The 15778-nt window shown below is 44.0% G+C and overlaps 1 protein-coding gene across 5 annotated transcripts in view; it reads right to left on the minus strand.

Annotated features, from left to right (window-relative positions):
• Positions 1 to 15778, minus strand: part of dock3 (dedicator of cytokinesis 3) — a 965674-nt gene that overhangs the window by 844904 nt on the left and 104992 nt on the right. For all 5 annotated transcript variants that reach the window (XM_080184500.1, XM_080184509.1, XM_080184492.1 and 2 more), the window contains exon 2: positions 12118 to 12201. In XM_080184500.1, coding sequence (XP_080040626.1) covers positions 12118 to 12201 — 84 coding nt within the window. The remainder of the gene's footprint in view (positions 1 to 12117; positions 12202 to 15778) is intronic.

Below are 15778 nucleotides of genomic sequence, written 5' to 3' on the forward strand. Positions count from 1 at the left end.
TGCACTCCCTCCAAGGCCAAAATATCCTTGCGTAAGTGCGGCGCCCAAAACTGCACACAGTACTCCAGCTGCGGCCTCACCAATGCACTATACATGGCTAATGCTACATGAGAAAACATTTGTAAATGTCGAACAACTACTGTCAATAAATACACTGCCAGTTATGACCCCCGCAGACCATTCATTACAACCTGCAATGCCTCCCCCTATGGGATACACAATTAGACCTTCTGTCCCATTGTCCCAATGGTGCAGTAATACAGCTCCTATGCATTCAGATCCAAAGGAAGTATGCCCAGATCAAAAGTGAAGGTTTAGCCATGGTGCCCACAGTAAAAATGTTCCACCAGAATGTCTACAGTTGACATATAATAGTAGGGTGGCGTGGTAGCTAGCACCACTGCCTCACAGCGCCAAGGACTTGGATGCAATTCTGCCCTTGGATGACTGTGTGCCATTTACACATTCTCTTGTTTCTGCATGGATTTCCTCCAGGTACTCTGGTTTCCTCCCACAGTCCAAAGATGTGCAGGTTAGGTAGATTGGCTGCTAAATTGCCCTTTAATATCTGAAGAGGTGTAGGTTTGAAGAATTGGCTATGGTAAATGCACTGGGTTATGGCAGGTGGATTGCTCTTTCGGAAAGATGTACACTCGATAGCCTGAATGGCCTTCTTCTGGACTATAGGGCTTCAATGGTAACCAGCCAGAAACCTCTACTGGGTCTCTTCAAGGAAGAGGAGTTGATTCCCAGTCTGCAGGTGCAGCAGGTGATCAAGAAGGCGAATGGAATGCTGGCCTTTACAGCGAGGGGGATAGAATATAAGAGCAGGGAGGTCTTGCTGCAACTGTACAGGGTACTGATGAGGCCGCAGCTGTGTGCAGTTTTGGTCGCCGCACTTGCGCAAGGGTATTTTGGCCTTGGAGGGAGTGCAGAGGAGGTTCACTAGGCTGATACCGGAGATGAGGGGGGGTTGGACCATGAAGAGAGACTAAATAGACCGGGTCTGTACTCGGAGTTTAGAAGGATGGGGGGGGGGGGGGGGATCTTTTAGAGACGGATAAGAAAATGAAAGGGATGGATAGGGTAGAGGTAGAGAGATTCTTCCCGCTTAGAAAGGATAGCAGGACTAGAGGGCACAGCCTCAAGATAAGGGGGGGGGGTGGGGGGCAGTTTAGATCAGAGTTAAGGAGGAACTTCTTCACTCAAAGGGTGGTGAATCTCTGGAATTCTCTGCCCGTTGAAGTGGTGGAGGCTACCTCACTAAATATATTTAAGTCACGGGTAGATAGGTTTTTGATAGACAGGGGAATTAAGGGTTATGGGGAGAAAGCAGGAAAGTGGAACTGGTCCACTTTAGATTAGCCATGATCTTAGTGAATGGCGGGGCAGGCTCGAAGGGCTAGATGGCCTACTCCTGCTCCTATTTCTTATGTTCTAATGTTCTTTATTCCGGGCTGATGTGATGGGAGTATTCAAAGCTGGACACTGCTATTAGGTGTCGATGACTACATCTTAGAACATCGTCCAGGGAGCCGGCTGCCATTATCCACCAGCTTACCTACTCTGAAGATGGGTGAAATCATCATTAGTCTGAACTTCATGGACACTCTGCCTGTCTCTAGCAAGAAAATCTAGGCAAGGACTCAAAAGGACCCTATGTTGGCAAATCTACATCACATTGTCCAAAATGGAGAATCACAAGGGCATCCTGCTCTCTCCAAGTATCAGATGGGTATAGAAAATGGCATCATCTTGTGACAAGCCCAGGTGGTTGCACCACATCCAGGCCAGCGACCAATAGTCCAACAATCGCACAATGGTCACCCAGGAATTTCCAAGGAGCTATGTCTGGTGGACTGGCATAAACAGCAATATCAAAACACTGGTCAATGGTGCAAAACCTGCCAGGAAAACCAGGAAGCCCGAACACCAGCCTTATTGCACCCCTGGAAATTGCTGGGGAAATAGTGGGTATGAGTACATGCAGAATTTGCAGGGGTCCATGGGGCATCACTAGTATGTGTACACCACTATAGTGGTGTTCTTTTGCACTGTGTAATAAACTATGTTCCTTTCTAGTTGGCTTCCTGAATCATTATAATGACTGATACCATTGGGTGGCACAGTGGTTAGCACTGCTGTCTCTCAGCGCTAGGAACCCGGGTTCAATTCCAGCATTGGATAATTGTCTGTGTAGAGTTTGCATATTCTCCCCACGACTGCATGGGTTTCCTCCGGGTACTCCAGTTTCTCCCACAATCCAAAGATATGCAGGACAGGTAGACGGCCATACCAAATTGTCCCTTAGTCTCAGGGGATTAGAGGGGTAAATATGTGAGGTTACAGGGATAGAATAGGATTGTTATTGGTGAAGGCTCAATGGGTTAAATAGCCTCGATCTGCACTGAATGGATTCTATGACCATTGCTGTAAATTAACTTCATTAATAACAGTACATGGACACACAACTACATGGCATCTGCACACTTGTTACATGGGTTAGCTGACCTTCTACCCCAAGTCAACTGACCTCATGCAGTACTATATTTTATATAATGCTGGAGTCTATATTCACCCCATTATCAGAACAATCTATATACAGGCTAGGTAAATTAGATTAGCAAAGGTAGCCAGGATGATGAGTTCATAGTGTTTTGGGACATTCTCTTAGAGCAGCACGTCCTAGAGCCAACCAGACAGCAGGATATAATAAATGTGCAATGAGACAGGATTAACTGAGGATCTCATTGTGAAGGCACACAAATGGCTGTCATCATAAGATCTGACATTCAGTTGGAGAGAGAGAGTAGCTCTAAGACTTATGTTTTAAACTTAAACAAGAGCAATTATGAAGACAATGCTGGCTAAAGTGAACTGAGAAGTTAGGTTAAGGGACAAACAAAAAAGAGATGCAGTGACAGACATTTAAGAAGGCATTTCAGAATACTAAGAACAGATACATTCCAGTGTGGAAGAAAGACCGAGGGTCCAGCAGAGGGCAGCAGAGCAATGACGTTGATTGGCTGTTCAGGGGTGAAGATTTGCATCTACGGTGCAGTCATCATATCCAGAAGGGGGAACTGAGCAAGACAGTGGTTTGTGGAGAAGCAGTTGTCAAGGGACAGTTAAACCCCAAATACTACTTAAGTGTTTACCCCTCTCTCTCGAACAAAGTCATTGTGAGGACCACAAACAAGGGAAAGCCCTAGGCCAGTAAGCTTGCGCACGTCAGTGAGACAGAGGCTACAGCTGGAGTGAAATTCAGTCAGAGTGAGGGGATCGGAAATTTGGAGCAGACTGGGAATTCGGTGCTATGGGGAACAAGATGCTCACCTTTGGGAGGAGCAGAGAGGCAGACCTGCAAGGGAGACTCGAGGGCAAGCGAGAAGTAGAGAGAAAACGAAAGCAGGTAGGTGATTGGCAAGTAGTCTTTTTTTTCTCCTCTAGGCATTGTAGTTGATATTAAGGGTTAAGTCATGGCCTGAGATCCCAGACCCATGTAATACTTCTCCTGTGGGAATTCCCTTCTGGTGTCCCTCGCTCCTTCACATGCAGGATGCGTCCCCAGCTATGGCTCCTGTTAGCCGCCTGATGGCTCTGGAGTTGTAAATGGATTCATTTTGGAGCATCCACAATGCTGAGGAATTTGTGGACAGCATGAGTTCATTGAGCCTGTCACACCACAAACATAAATTACTGAGGGAGCTAGGGAATGGGTGACTACCAGAGGAAGAGTAAGGCAGCAGTGCAGGGGTCCCCTTTGGGTCATCTTCCTCCAAAACAGATATACCGTTTGGATACCGTTGGGGGACATGGCTCACCCGAAAATATAGCCAGGTTCATGGCTCCATGGCAAGCTCTGCTATACAGGAGGGCAGGAAAAAGAGTGGCAGAACAATAGTGGTAGGGCATTCAATTGTAAGGAGAGTAGACAGGCATTTCTGTGGATTCAAATAAGACTCCAGCATGGTACATTGCCTCCCTGGTGCAAGGGTCAAGGATGTCTCTGAGCGGCTAGACATTATGAGACGGCAAGTGAACAGCCAACTGTCGTGACGTATATAGGCACCAATGATATAGGTAGAAAGTGGGAGGAGGAGAAAGGGAGATGCAAATAACCTTCCAGAAATACTAGGGGTCAGAGAGTCTAGCATAGAGGAACAGAAGGAAATCCTTATTAGTCAGGAAATTAGTATTGGGAAATTGCTAGGATTAAAACCAAATAAAGTCCCCAGGGCCTGATGCTCTGCATTCCAGAGTACTCAAGCAAGAGGCCCTCAAAATAGTGGGTGTAATGGTGATCATTTTCCAGCATTCTATAGAACTCTGAAAGAGTTCCAATGGACTAGAGGGTAGCTAACGTAACCCAACTTTTTTAAAATGGATGGAGAAAGAAAATGGGGAATTATAGACTGGTTAGCCTGACATCAGTGATGGAGAAAATACTGAAGTCAATTATTAAGGACGAAATAACTGAGCATTTGGAAAGTGGTGACAGGAGCTGTCTAAGTCAGCATGGACTCAATAAAGGGAAATCATGCTCGACAAATCTTCTGGAATTTTTTTGAGGATGTGACCAGTAGGGTGGACGTGGACAAACCAGTAGAGATTGTGAAAAAGGCTTTTGACAAAGTTCCACACAAGAGATTAGCAAAATTAAAGCCCACAGTATTGAGGGTAATGCATTGACGTGGATAGAGAACTGGTTGGCAGACAGGAAGCAGAGTGGGAACAAATGGGTCCTTCTCAGAGTGGTAGGTAGTGACTACTGGGGTACAGCAGGGTTCAATGCTTGGACCCCAGTCATCCAAATCATTAATATATATTGTGGATAAAAGAATTGAATGCAATATCTCCAAATTTGCAGACAACACTAAACTGCGTGGCAATGAGTGCTGTGAGGAGGATGCTAAGAGACTGCAGGATGACTTGGCAGGCTGGCTGAGTGGGAGAATACAATATAATGTGGAGAAATGTGAGGTCATCCACTTTGGTAGCAAAAACAGGAAAATTACCTGTATGGTGGCAGTTTAGGAAAAGGGAAAGTGCAATGTGACTGGATGTCATGATGGAACAGTCGCTGAAGGTTGGCATACAGGTACAGTAGACGGTGTACATAAGAACATAAGAAATAGGAGCACGAGTAGGCCATCTCATCCCTCGAGCCTGCCCCACCATTCAACAAGATCATGGCTGATCTGATAGTGGTTCAGTTCCATTTACCCACCTGCTCCCCATAACCCTTAATTCCCTTATTGGTCAAAAATCTATCTGTGACTTAAACACATTTAACAAGGTAGCCTCCACTGCTTCAATGAGCAGAGAATTCCAAAGATTCATTATCCTCTGGGAGAAGAAGTTCCTCCTCAACTCTGTTCTAAATTGACTCCCCCTTATTTTGAGGCTGTGCCCTCTAGGTCTTGTTTCCATTCTAAGTGGAAATAATCTCTCTGCTTCTACCCTGTCTAGCCCCTTCATTATCTTGCATGTCTCTATAAGATCTCTCCTCAGCCTTCTGAACTCCAATGAGTACAGGTCCAGTCTACTCAATCTCTCCTCATAAGCTAACCCCCCTCATCTCCGGAATCAACCTGGTGAACCTTCTCTGCAGCCCTTCCAAAGCTAATATATCCCTTTCTTAAACAAGGGGACCAAAATTGCACATAGTACTCTAGGTGGGGCCTCACCAGTACCTTGTACAATTGCAGCAAGACCGCCCTGCTTTTATAGTCCATCCCTCTCGCGATAAAGGCCAACATTCCATTTTCCTTCTTGATAACTTGTAAACTGAGTTTTTGTGATTCATGCACAAGGACCCCCAGGTCTCTCTGCACAGTAGCATGTTGTAATTTTTCACAATTTAAATAATAGTCCATTTTACTATTATTCCTTCCAAAGTGGATAACTTCACACTTGCCAACGTTATACTCCATCTGCTAGATCCTTGCCCACTCACTTAGCCTATCCAAATCTCTCTGCAGACTTTCCGTGTCCTCCATGCAATTTGCTTTCCCACTCATCTTTGTGTCATCCGCAAACTTTGTTACCCTCCCCTCCTCCAGATCTATGTATATGGTAAACAGTTGAGGCCCCAGCCCCAATCCCTGCAGCATACCACTAGTCACCAACTGCCAACTAGAAAGGCACCCATTTATTCAAACTCTCTGCTTTCTGTTAGATAGCCAATCCTCAATCCAGGCTTACACTTTACCTCCAACTCCATGTACCTTAAACCTACGCAGCAACCTTTTGTGAGACACCCTATCTGCAAAGGGACTTGGGTTTTTTTTCCTTACCATAAATTAGACTGGTGAGGAATCCCAATACTCTACACAGGTAGAGTACCCCACCCTCCCACCTCCTCTAACCTAAAAAAGAGAGAGGGGGGCTCGGAGCGAGAACAGGTAAGTTTGTTTTTGTTTTTTTTGAGAGAGCTGGAAGGGCTTTGACTCACAGGGCCTAAGCAAAAAGGGTGAGGCAAGGTAAGTTTATAAGTTTTTATTATTATTTTCTCTGTATTTCTAAAAAGGGCAAGTATACGTGTGAGGCCAGTATGTTGTTGCCAATGCAATATGTGGGAGGTCCTGGAGGCTCCTGGTCTCCCAGACATCCATATCTGTGCTCGGTGTGTGGAGCTGCAGTCCCTAAGGGACCAGGTTAAGGAACTGGAACTGCAGCTCGAGGACCTTCGTCTCATTAGAGAGAATGAGGAGGTAATTGACAGGAGCTACCGGCAAGTGATCACACCAGGGCAACGAGAAGGCAAGTGGGTAACGGTTAGGAAGGGGAAAGCTCACGTGACGGACAGCAAGCTGGTGGATGTCTCCCTTCAAAATAAGTACTCCTGTCTGAGTACTGCTGGGGGCAACAGCTCACCTGGGGGAGGAAGCGGTGGCCAGGTCTCTGGAGCTGAGCCTGACCCAGTACTTCAAAAAAGAAAGAAAAAGAGCAGCAAGGCAGTGTTAATAGGGGATTCCATAGTGAGGGGACCAGGCAGGCATTTTTGCAGACGCAGATGGGAGTCGCGGATGGTGGTTTCCCTCCCTGGAGCTGGGATCCAGGATGTCTGTGTGGAACCGGAAGAAATGGCAGAGGTGCTTAATGAGTACTTTGCCTCGGTATTCATAGTGGAAAGTGATCTGGGAGGTTGTACTACAGGTTTGCAGCAGACTGAAAAGATTGAGTATGTGGATATTAAGAAAGAGGATGTGTTGGAACTTTAAAATTCTATCAAGATAGATAAGTCGCCGGGACCAGGTGGGATGTACCCCAGGTTATTGTGGGAGGTGAGGGAAGTGATTGCAGAGCCCCTGGCGATGATCTTTGCATCATCGATGGAGATGGGAGAGGTTCTGGAGGATTGCGGATGTGGTTCCTATTTTCAAGAAAGGGAACAGGGATAGCCCGGGAAATTACCGACCGGTGAGTCTGACCTCAGTGGTTGGTAAGTTGATGGAGAGGATTCTGAGGGACAAGATTTACGAGCATTTAGAGAAGTTCAGAATGATCAGCACGGCTTTGTCAAGGGCAGGTCGTGCCTTACGAGCCTAGTTGAGTTCTTTGAAAATGTGACTGAACACGTTGACGAAGGAAGAGCAGTGGACGTGGTTCACATGGACTTCAGCAAGGCGTTTGATAAGGTCCCCCATGCAAGACCTCTTGAAAAGGAGAGAGGGCATGGGATCCAAGGGGCTTTGGCCTTGTGGATCCAGAACTGGCTTGCCTGCAGAAGGCAGAGAGTGGTTGTGGATGGGTCTTTTTCTGTATGGAGGTCGGTCACCAATGGAGTGCCCCAGGGATCTGTTCTAGGACCCTTGCTGTTTGTCATTTTCATAAATGACCTAGATGAGGAAGCAGAAGGATGGGTTCGTAAGTTCGCCGACGACACGAAGGTTAGTGGTGTTGTGGATTTTATGGAGGGATGTCAGAAGTTGCAGCGTGACATAGATAGGATGCAAGACTGGGCGGAGAAGTGGCAGATGGACTTCAATGCGGATAAATGTGTAGTGGTCCATTTTGGCAGGACCAACAGGATGCAGGAGTACAATATCAAGGGTAGGAGTCTTAGCTGGGTTGAACAGCAGAAGGACCTTGGGGTCTGGGTCCATAGGACTCTTAAATCGGCCTCGCAGGCGGAGGATGCGGTCAGGAAGGCGTATGGTGCACTGGCCTTCATTAATCAAGGGACTGAGTTTAGGAGTCGGGAGGTAATGCTGCAACTTTATAGGACTCTTGTCAGACCCCACTTGGAGTACTGTGCGCAGTTCTGGTCGCCTCACTACAGGAAGGATGTGGAAGCTATTGAGAGGGTGCAGAGGAGATTTACAAGGATGTTGCCTGGATTGGGAGGCATGCCTTATGAAGATAGGTTGAGGGAGCTAGGTCTCTTCTCCCTGGAGAGACGAAGGTTGAGGGGCGACCTGATAAAGGTTTATAAAATGTTGAGAGGAATAGATAGGGTGGATTCTTGGAGGCTATTTCCCAGGGCTGAAATGGTTGCTACGAGAGGACACAGGTTTAAGGTGCTGGGAAGCAAGTACAAAAGAGATGTTAGAGGAAAGTTTTTCACTCAGAGGATGGTGAGTGAGTGGAATCGGCTGCTGTCGGTGGTGGTAGAGGCGAACTCGCTGGGGTCTTTTTAGAGACTTCTGGATGAGTATATGGGATCTAATGGCATTGGAAGTTACAGATAGTTCTATGGCTTGGTAGGTATAGGTGTGATCGGCGCAACTTTTGGGCCAAAGGGTCTGTTGGTGTTGTAGTGTTCTATGTTCTATTATCGAATGCCTTCTGGAAATCTAAAAACACCTTATCCACTGGTTCCCCTCTGTCAACTGCACTTGTTACATCTTCATAAATATCCAGTAAATTTGTCAAATTTCCCTTCATGAGTCCATGCTGTGTCTGATTGATTGAACCATTCTTTTCTAGGTGTCCTGCTATTTCTTCCTTAATGATAGATTCCAGCATTTTCCCAACTATGGATGTTAAGCTAACCAGCCTGTAGTTATCCGCCTTTAATCTACTCCCTTTTTAAACAGCGGCATTACATTAGTTGTTTTCCGATCAGCTAGCACCTCCCCAGAGTCCAGCAAATTTTGATAGATTACAACTAATGTATCTGCTATTACTTCTGCCGTTTCTTTTAGTACCTTGGGATGCATTCTGTCCGGATCCGGGGACTTGTCAACCTTTAGTCCTATTAGCCTATCCAGCACTACCTCTTCAGTAATAGTGATCATTTTAAGGTCCTCACTCCCTACAGTCCCATGACCATCAATTATCGGTACGCTATTTGTGTCCTCCACTGTGAAGACCGATACAAAAATCTTGTTTAAGGCCTCGGCCATTTCATCGTTTCCCATTATTAAATCCCCCTTCTCACCTTCTAAGGGTCCAACATTCACTTTAGCCATTCTTTTCCGTTTTATATATTTGTAAAAACTTTTACTATCAGTTTTTATATTTTGTGCTAGTTTACTTTCATAATTTAGCTTTCCTTTCTTTACTGCTTTCTTAGTAGTTCTTTGTTGTTTTTAGCTTTCCTAATCTTCTAGTTCCCCATTAATTTAGGCAACCCTGTATGCATTGGTTTTTAATTTGATACTCTCCTTTATTTCCTTAGTTATCCACGGCTGGTTAACCCTTTTCTTGCATTCCTTCTTTTTCACTGGAATATAATTTTGCTCAGCACTGAAAAAAAATCTCCTTAAAAGTCCTCCACTGTTCCTCAGCTGTCCTGCCAACTAGTCTGCGCTCCCAGTCTATGTTAGCCAACTCCACCCTCATCTTATTGTACTCCCCCTTGTTCAAGCAGAGGACACTGGCTTGGGACCCTACTTTTTCACCCTCCATCTGTATTAGAAATTCAACCATATTATGATCACTCATTCCAAAGGATCCCTCACAAGGAGATTAATTTTACCTGTCTCATTACACAGGACCAGATCCAAGATAACTCGTTCCCTCGTAGGTTCTGTAACATACTGTTCAAGGAAACTATCTCAACAGCATTCTAAGAACTCTTCCTCAAGTCCACCGTGTCCATTGACCAATGTGGGAGGTTAAAATCCCCCATGATTATTGCTGTTCCATTTTTACATGCATCTGTTACTTGTTTGTTTATAGCCTGCCCCACCTCAAAGTTATTTGGGGGCCTATAGGCTACACACACCAGTGACTTTTTCCCCTTACTATTCCTCATCACCACCCACACTGATTCACACTTTGCTCTTTAGAGCCTGTACCACTACCGCCCTGATGTTATCCTTAATTAACAGAGCTACCCCACCTCCTTTTCCTTCCTGTCTATCCTTCCAAAATGTCTGACACCCCTGGACATTCAGTTCCCAGTCCCGATCACCCTGCAACCACTTTTCTGTAACGGCCACTAGAACATAGCCATTTGTACTGATTTGTGCCGTCAACTCATTCACTTGTTTCGAATGCTACATGCATTTAGGTAAAGTGTCTTTATGTTAGTCTTTTTGATCTGGACCCGATTTGTTAGTGCATTCTTTTGTTTGCACGCTCTGTCCCTTCCTGTCACAGACTGATTATCCTTCCCCAGGCCATCTCCCTTCTCATGCTCGTCACCTTTTTCACTCTGCCTTAGGTTAGATACCTGCCACCTTCTATACTTTGTCCTATTACGTGGTCTGGAAACATTACTAACCTTTCCTGAGCCCTCGACTCCTTTAACTAGTTGAAAGTGTAGAAAGCTAATGGCATGCTGGCCTTTATAGCAAAAGGATTTGAGTTTAGGAATAAGGATGTCTTGCTGCAGTTATACAGGACCTTGGTAAGGCCACGCCTTGAGTAGTGTGTGCACTTTTGGTTTCCCAGTCTGAGAAAGGACACACTTGCTATTGAGGGAGTCCAGCAAAGCTTCACCAGACTGATTCCCAAAATGGCAGGACCGACATATGAAGAGAGGCTTGATTGGCTGGGCTTGTACTCACTGGAATCTAACTTGGATCTAACTTGTTCAGAAGTAACACCAGCTGGGGTCTTAAGATTAAAATGAGTTTTCTTTAGATTTTTTCCTGTAAGTTTCAGATGTTAAATAACGTACATCAAAAGTAGCATATTTTGCAACAATACTCAGTCATTTTTTCTACAGGATATTAAGAAAATATGCTTCATCTCCCAGGCCTCACCACACAAAACAAGGCCTCAACTCAAAGCTCCAAATGTAATCACCTTTAAAATTTGGAATCAAAATTATGGGCCAGGTATCCCATTACTTACTGGATTTGCTTTTCTCTATCAATTCAAGAGCAAGTTAATGTTTTTTCCCTTCAGGCTGGCAAAGTTTGTTCTTACTGTCCTCGAAAATTCCCACTGATTTCAGAAGCAGAATTAGACCAGAGTTGCTTCTAGTATACAGTAATCAATCACTATGCATCAGAAATAGCTCTTTATGGTAAAACTTCCATTTTCAGAATTTAGCAGGATTTCAAAACATCCCACACTGTCACCCTAAACAAAGCTGTCAGTGCATATTTGAATTTAAAGTTCACTTTGCTCCATTTCTTTAAAATCATTTGAATTTATGGACAAATTTGCAGAAAACACTGTCAAGCAACAATTCCAATAGTAATAGGAAGCAAACCGACTCACCTTATTCACAGAGATAAGAATGAATCATTGAATGTTATTTTATGCACAGGTCTTTTCAGTCTTCCAATACTGATACTGCACTGATATGGCCACTGTCTTAAGTATTACATTATTTTAGCAAAGAAAATGAAATTTGCTTGTTTCGTGGAAAAATAATAGTTTTTTTAAGAATGGGGCCACACAGAACATAAATGTTTGAAGAGGTCTCTAGTGCATGAATGTTTGAAGAGCTCTCAATGAATAAAAAAAGTTTGAAAATTTGTGGCTGGACACACTTCTAAAGCAAATTAGAAAATTAAATCACACTATAAAGAACTGCAGATGCAGATCATTTTAAGTGAGAACTGATTGCAAAGGCATTTGGGGAAATATTTGCTGTAGAAAGGGGTACTGCTCATTTTTAAAATAGACGTTCTTAATTTTCAACTAATGGCATTTTTATTTTTCCCCCAAAAGAAAACATGAGAAGTCATTATTTAGTTTCAATCTTACCTTCACATTTTTCCAAGATCTGAACTGTTTCTCCAATTTCCAGCACAAGCCCTTGGGGCACTGAACCACGGAAACTGCATATCACTAGGGAAAAAGAAAGTGACATTTAAGATTTTCCATGGCACAAACATATGAGCTAACCAAACCACAGGGAACAAGTTTCTCCATACATCACCAGCCACCCTGCAACCTGCCATATAAACATTACACATTTGCATGTGAATATTGCTGAAAAGGGAGACATGCCGGAATTTTGCCACCACACAGGAATCGAAGCAGGTGAGGAAGGACAAACAATGGGAAGGTCCATTGACCTTGAGTGGGATTTTCTAGTCTCAGGTCAAGTGAGGTTGTGAAATCCTGCCCATTTGGCCAACGTTTTTCACCTTGTACCCATCAGAATAAATGCAAGAATGTTGGAGCAAAACTTCTATCTTATTGCCTCTAGGCTCTTCTTCAAGAGCTTTTTCTTTGTGATAAATTTTCTTTGTGCCTGTAGCTACATTTGGGAGTTTGTTGCAATTCAGAATCTGTTGAAGGTATCCTTTTTCCTTGTTTTTCTGCATTTTTGTGAGGATGAAGATTTTTGATCTGGATGCTGCCACCATGAGGTATCCTGCTTTGGACACTGTAAAGTAGCCTTTGTAGCCTTTACACATCTGTTCATCTTTGGACTAACCCTGGGTTATCTGCCTTCTTGTATGATTTTATGGGTGATGCTGTACTTAATCCACATTAACCCTCTACATACCAAACCCTACCACTACAGTTATAATAGAGGACCTTAGTTATCCAAATATAGACTGCATTAGTCTACAGGGCAAAGAGGATCAAGAGTTCCTAGATTATGTTCAAGAAACTTTGAGACAATAGTATGTTTCCAGTGGAATGAGACAGGAGGCATTGCTAGATCTGACTGACTGAGGCACTGCCATCAGTCCAAAAATACAACTGAGCAAAGTTGAATATCAATTTCAGTGTCAGTGCAATGCTAGGGACATAAGACATACGTTCGTGCAACTGGCTGATTGAATCAAACAGCATGTTGCTTTGGTTGTTCTATACTGAATCAGCCCTTACCCTTCTCAAAGCATCAGTAACAACCTCTATCTAATAAGTGAGCAACAGAAATCAAACAGATTCTTACAAATTTTTATGAACCCACTGACACTTAGATAGCAACCACAGAGCACAAATATTTTATGAAACAAAGGAGCAACTTTAAGCAGAACAAAATCCATATATATTCTGCAGCTACAACACTCAGGTAGGTTTAAAAAATTATGAAACAAACAAGATCTCCATAAACACTGGGTTTAAATCAATTTAAATTAAATTGGGTTCAAGTCAGGTGACCCTGACCTTTATAAGAAATCCAGATATGACCTACAGAGATCCATCAAAGATGCCAAAAGACAGTACTGAACAATAAGAATCCCAGACTAGCCACACCACTCCTACCAACTATAGCAAGGTCTGCAAGACACATCAGGCTATAAGATGAAGGCATGTAGAACCACTGGCAACAATACATCCCTCCCCAATGTGCTTAACGCATTCTATGCCAGTGAGTGAGCGGTCAGCGAGAATACAGCCTCCACCCTGGAAACCTCGGTTGAACGGATATCCGAGGTCACCACTGCAGATGTCAGATCAGCCTTCTCAAAAGTCAACCCAAAAAAAGACTGGCCCGGATGAGCACTCAGATCCTGTGCAGACCGGCTGGCGGGGGTATTCACAGATACCTTTAACCTCTCTTTACACCAATCTGAGGTTCCTATTTGCTTCAAGAAGATGACCATCATTCCTGTATCAAAGAAAAGCCAGACAGTGTGCCTTAATGACTACCTTCTAGTGGCTCTGACATCCATCATTACACAATGTTTCAAAAGGTTAATTGTGGCACGAACCAATTCCAGCCTCCCAGATTGCCTGGATCTGTCATGACAGTTCGCTTATCACTGCAACAGGTCCACAGCAGATGCCATCCCCCTGGCCCTACATTCAACCCTAGAAGGCCTGGATAACAAAGACATCTGTCCAACTCCTATTTATTGACTACAGCTCAGTCTTCAACACCATTATTCCTAAGAAACTCATCTCCAAACTATGGCTTGGGGTTCGGCTCCTCCCTCTGTGACTGCATCCTACGCTTCCTAACCCACAGACTGCAACCAATAAGGGTAGGCAACAACACCACCTCCAAAATCTTCCTCAACACCGATGCCCCACAAGGCTTTGTCCTCAACCCCTTACTATACTCTTTATAAACCTATGACTGTGTAGCCAAATTCCCCTCCAACTTTATTTTCAAGTTTGCTGATGAGGCCACATTAGTGGGTTGGATCTCAAACAATAACGATACTGAGTACAGGGAAGACAGAGAATCTGGTGAACTAGTGTGACAACAATAATCTTACCCTCAATGTCATTAAAACGAAGGACATAATCATCAACTTCAGGAAGCGCGGTAGAGGACATGCCCTTATTTACAACAACGGGGATGAAGCTGAAACGATCAAGAACTTTTAAGTTTTTAGGTGTCCAAATCATCAACAACCTGCCCTGGTCCCTCCACACCAGCACTAAAGTTAAGAAAGCCCACCACTGCCTCTACTTTCTCAGGAAGCTAAGGAAATTTGGCATGTCTGCTACAACTCTGACCAACTTTTACAGATGCACCATAGAAAGTCTTCTTTCTGGTTGCATCACGGCTTGGTGTGGCTCCTGCTCAGTCCAAGACCATAAGGAAACTACAAAAGGGCATGAATGAAGCCCAGTCCAACACGCAAACCAGCCTCCTATCCATTAACTCAATCTATACTTCCCACTGCCTCAGAAAAACAGCCAACATAATTAAGGGACCCACGCACCCCAGACATTCTCTCTTCCACCTCTTCCATCAAGAGAAAGATACAAAAGTCTGAGGACACATATCAACAGACTCAAGAACATCATCTTCCCTGCTGCCATCAGACTTCTGAATGGTCTTATTGCGCATTAAAGTTGATCATTCTCTATACCCTAGCTGTGACTGTAACACGACATTCTGCACCCTCATTTCCTTCTGTGAGATATACTTTGTCTGTATAGGGCCCAAGAAGAAATAATTTTCAGTGAATACTCATTTATGTGACAATAATAAATCAAATAACTCAAATTTTCACCCACGCAACTGTCAGAATATTAAATTGACATAACCCTTTCATGGACAGTGGAGGGTAATTTTTTCCCTATTTTCACCCTTCATAACCTGGTAAAATTTAAAGTTCATTTTATTGGTGTACAAATAGGCTTACATTAACTGTAATGAAGTTATTGTGAAAATCCCCTAGTCGCCACTCCAGCACCTGTTCGGGTATACTGAGGGAGAATTTTAGCATGGCCAACGCACCTAACCAACACATCTTTCAGACTGTGGGAAAAAAACCAGAGCATCTGAAGGAAACCCATGCAGACGCGGGGAGAATGTACAGACTCTGCACAGACAGTGACCCAAGCTGAGAATCAAGCCGGGGTCTCTGGCATGGCAGCAGTGCTAACCACTGAGCCACCCAAATCAGCGAAGATGTAAATCGATTTAATCAAGCAATCATGTTAAGTATTCAGATAAAACAAAAGGAGGAAGGTGCATTGGTTACATGTTTAGAAAGTAATTCTT

This window comes from Carcharhinus amblyrhynchos, chromosome 3 (genome assembly GCF_965287045.1).
Source record: "Carcharhinus amblyrhynchos chromosome 3, sCarAmb.v2.hapA, whole genome shotgun sequence".
In the NCBI taxonomy this organism is placed as follows: Eukaryota; Metazoa; Chordata; class Chondrichthyes; order Carcharhiniformes; family Carcharhinidae; genus Carcharhinus; species Carcharhinus amblyrhynchos.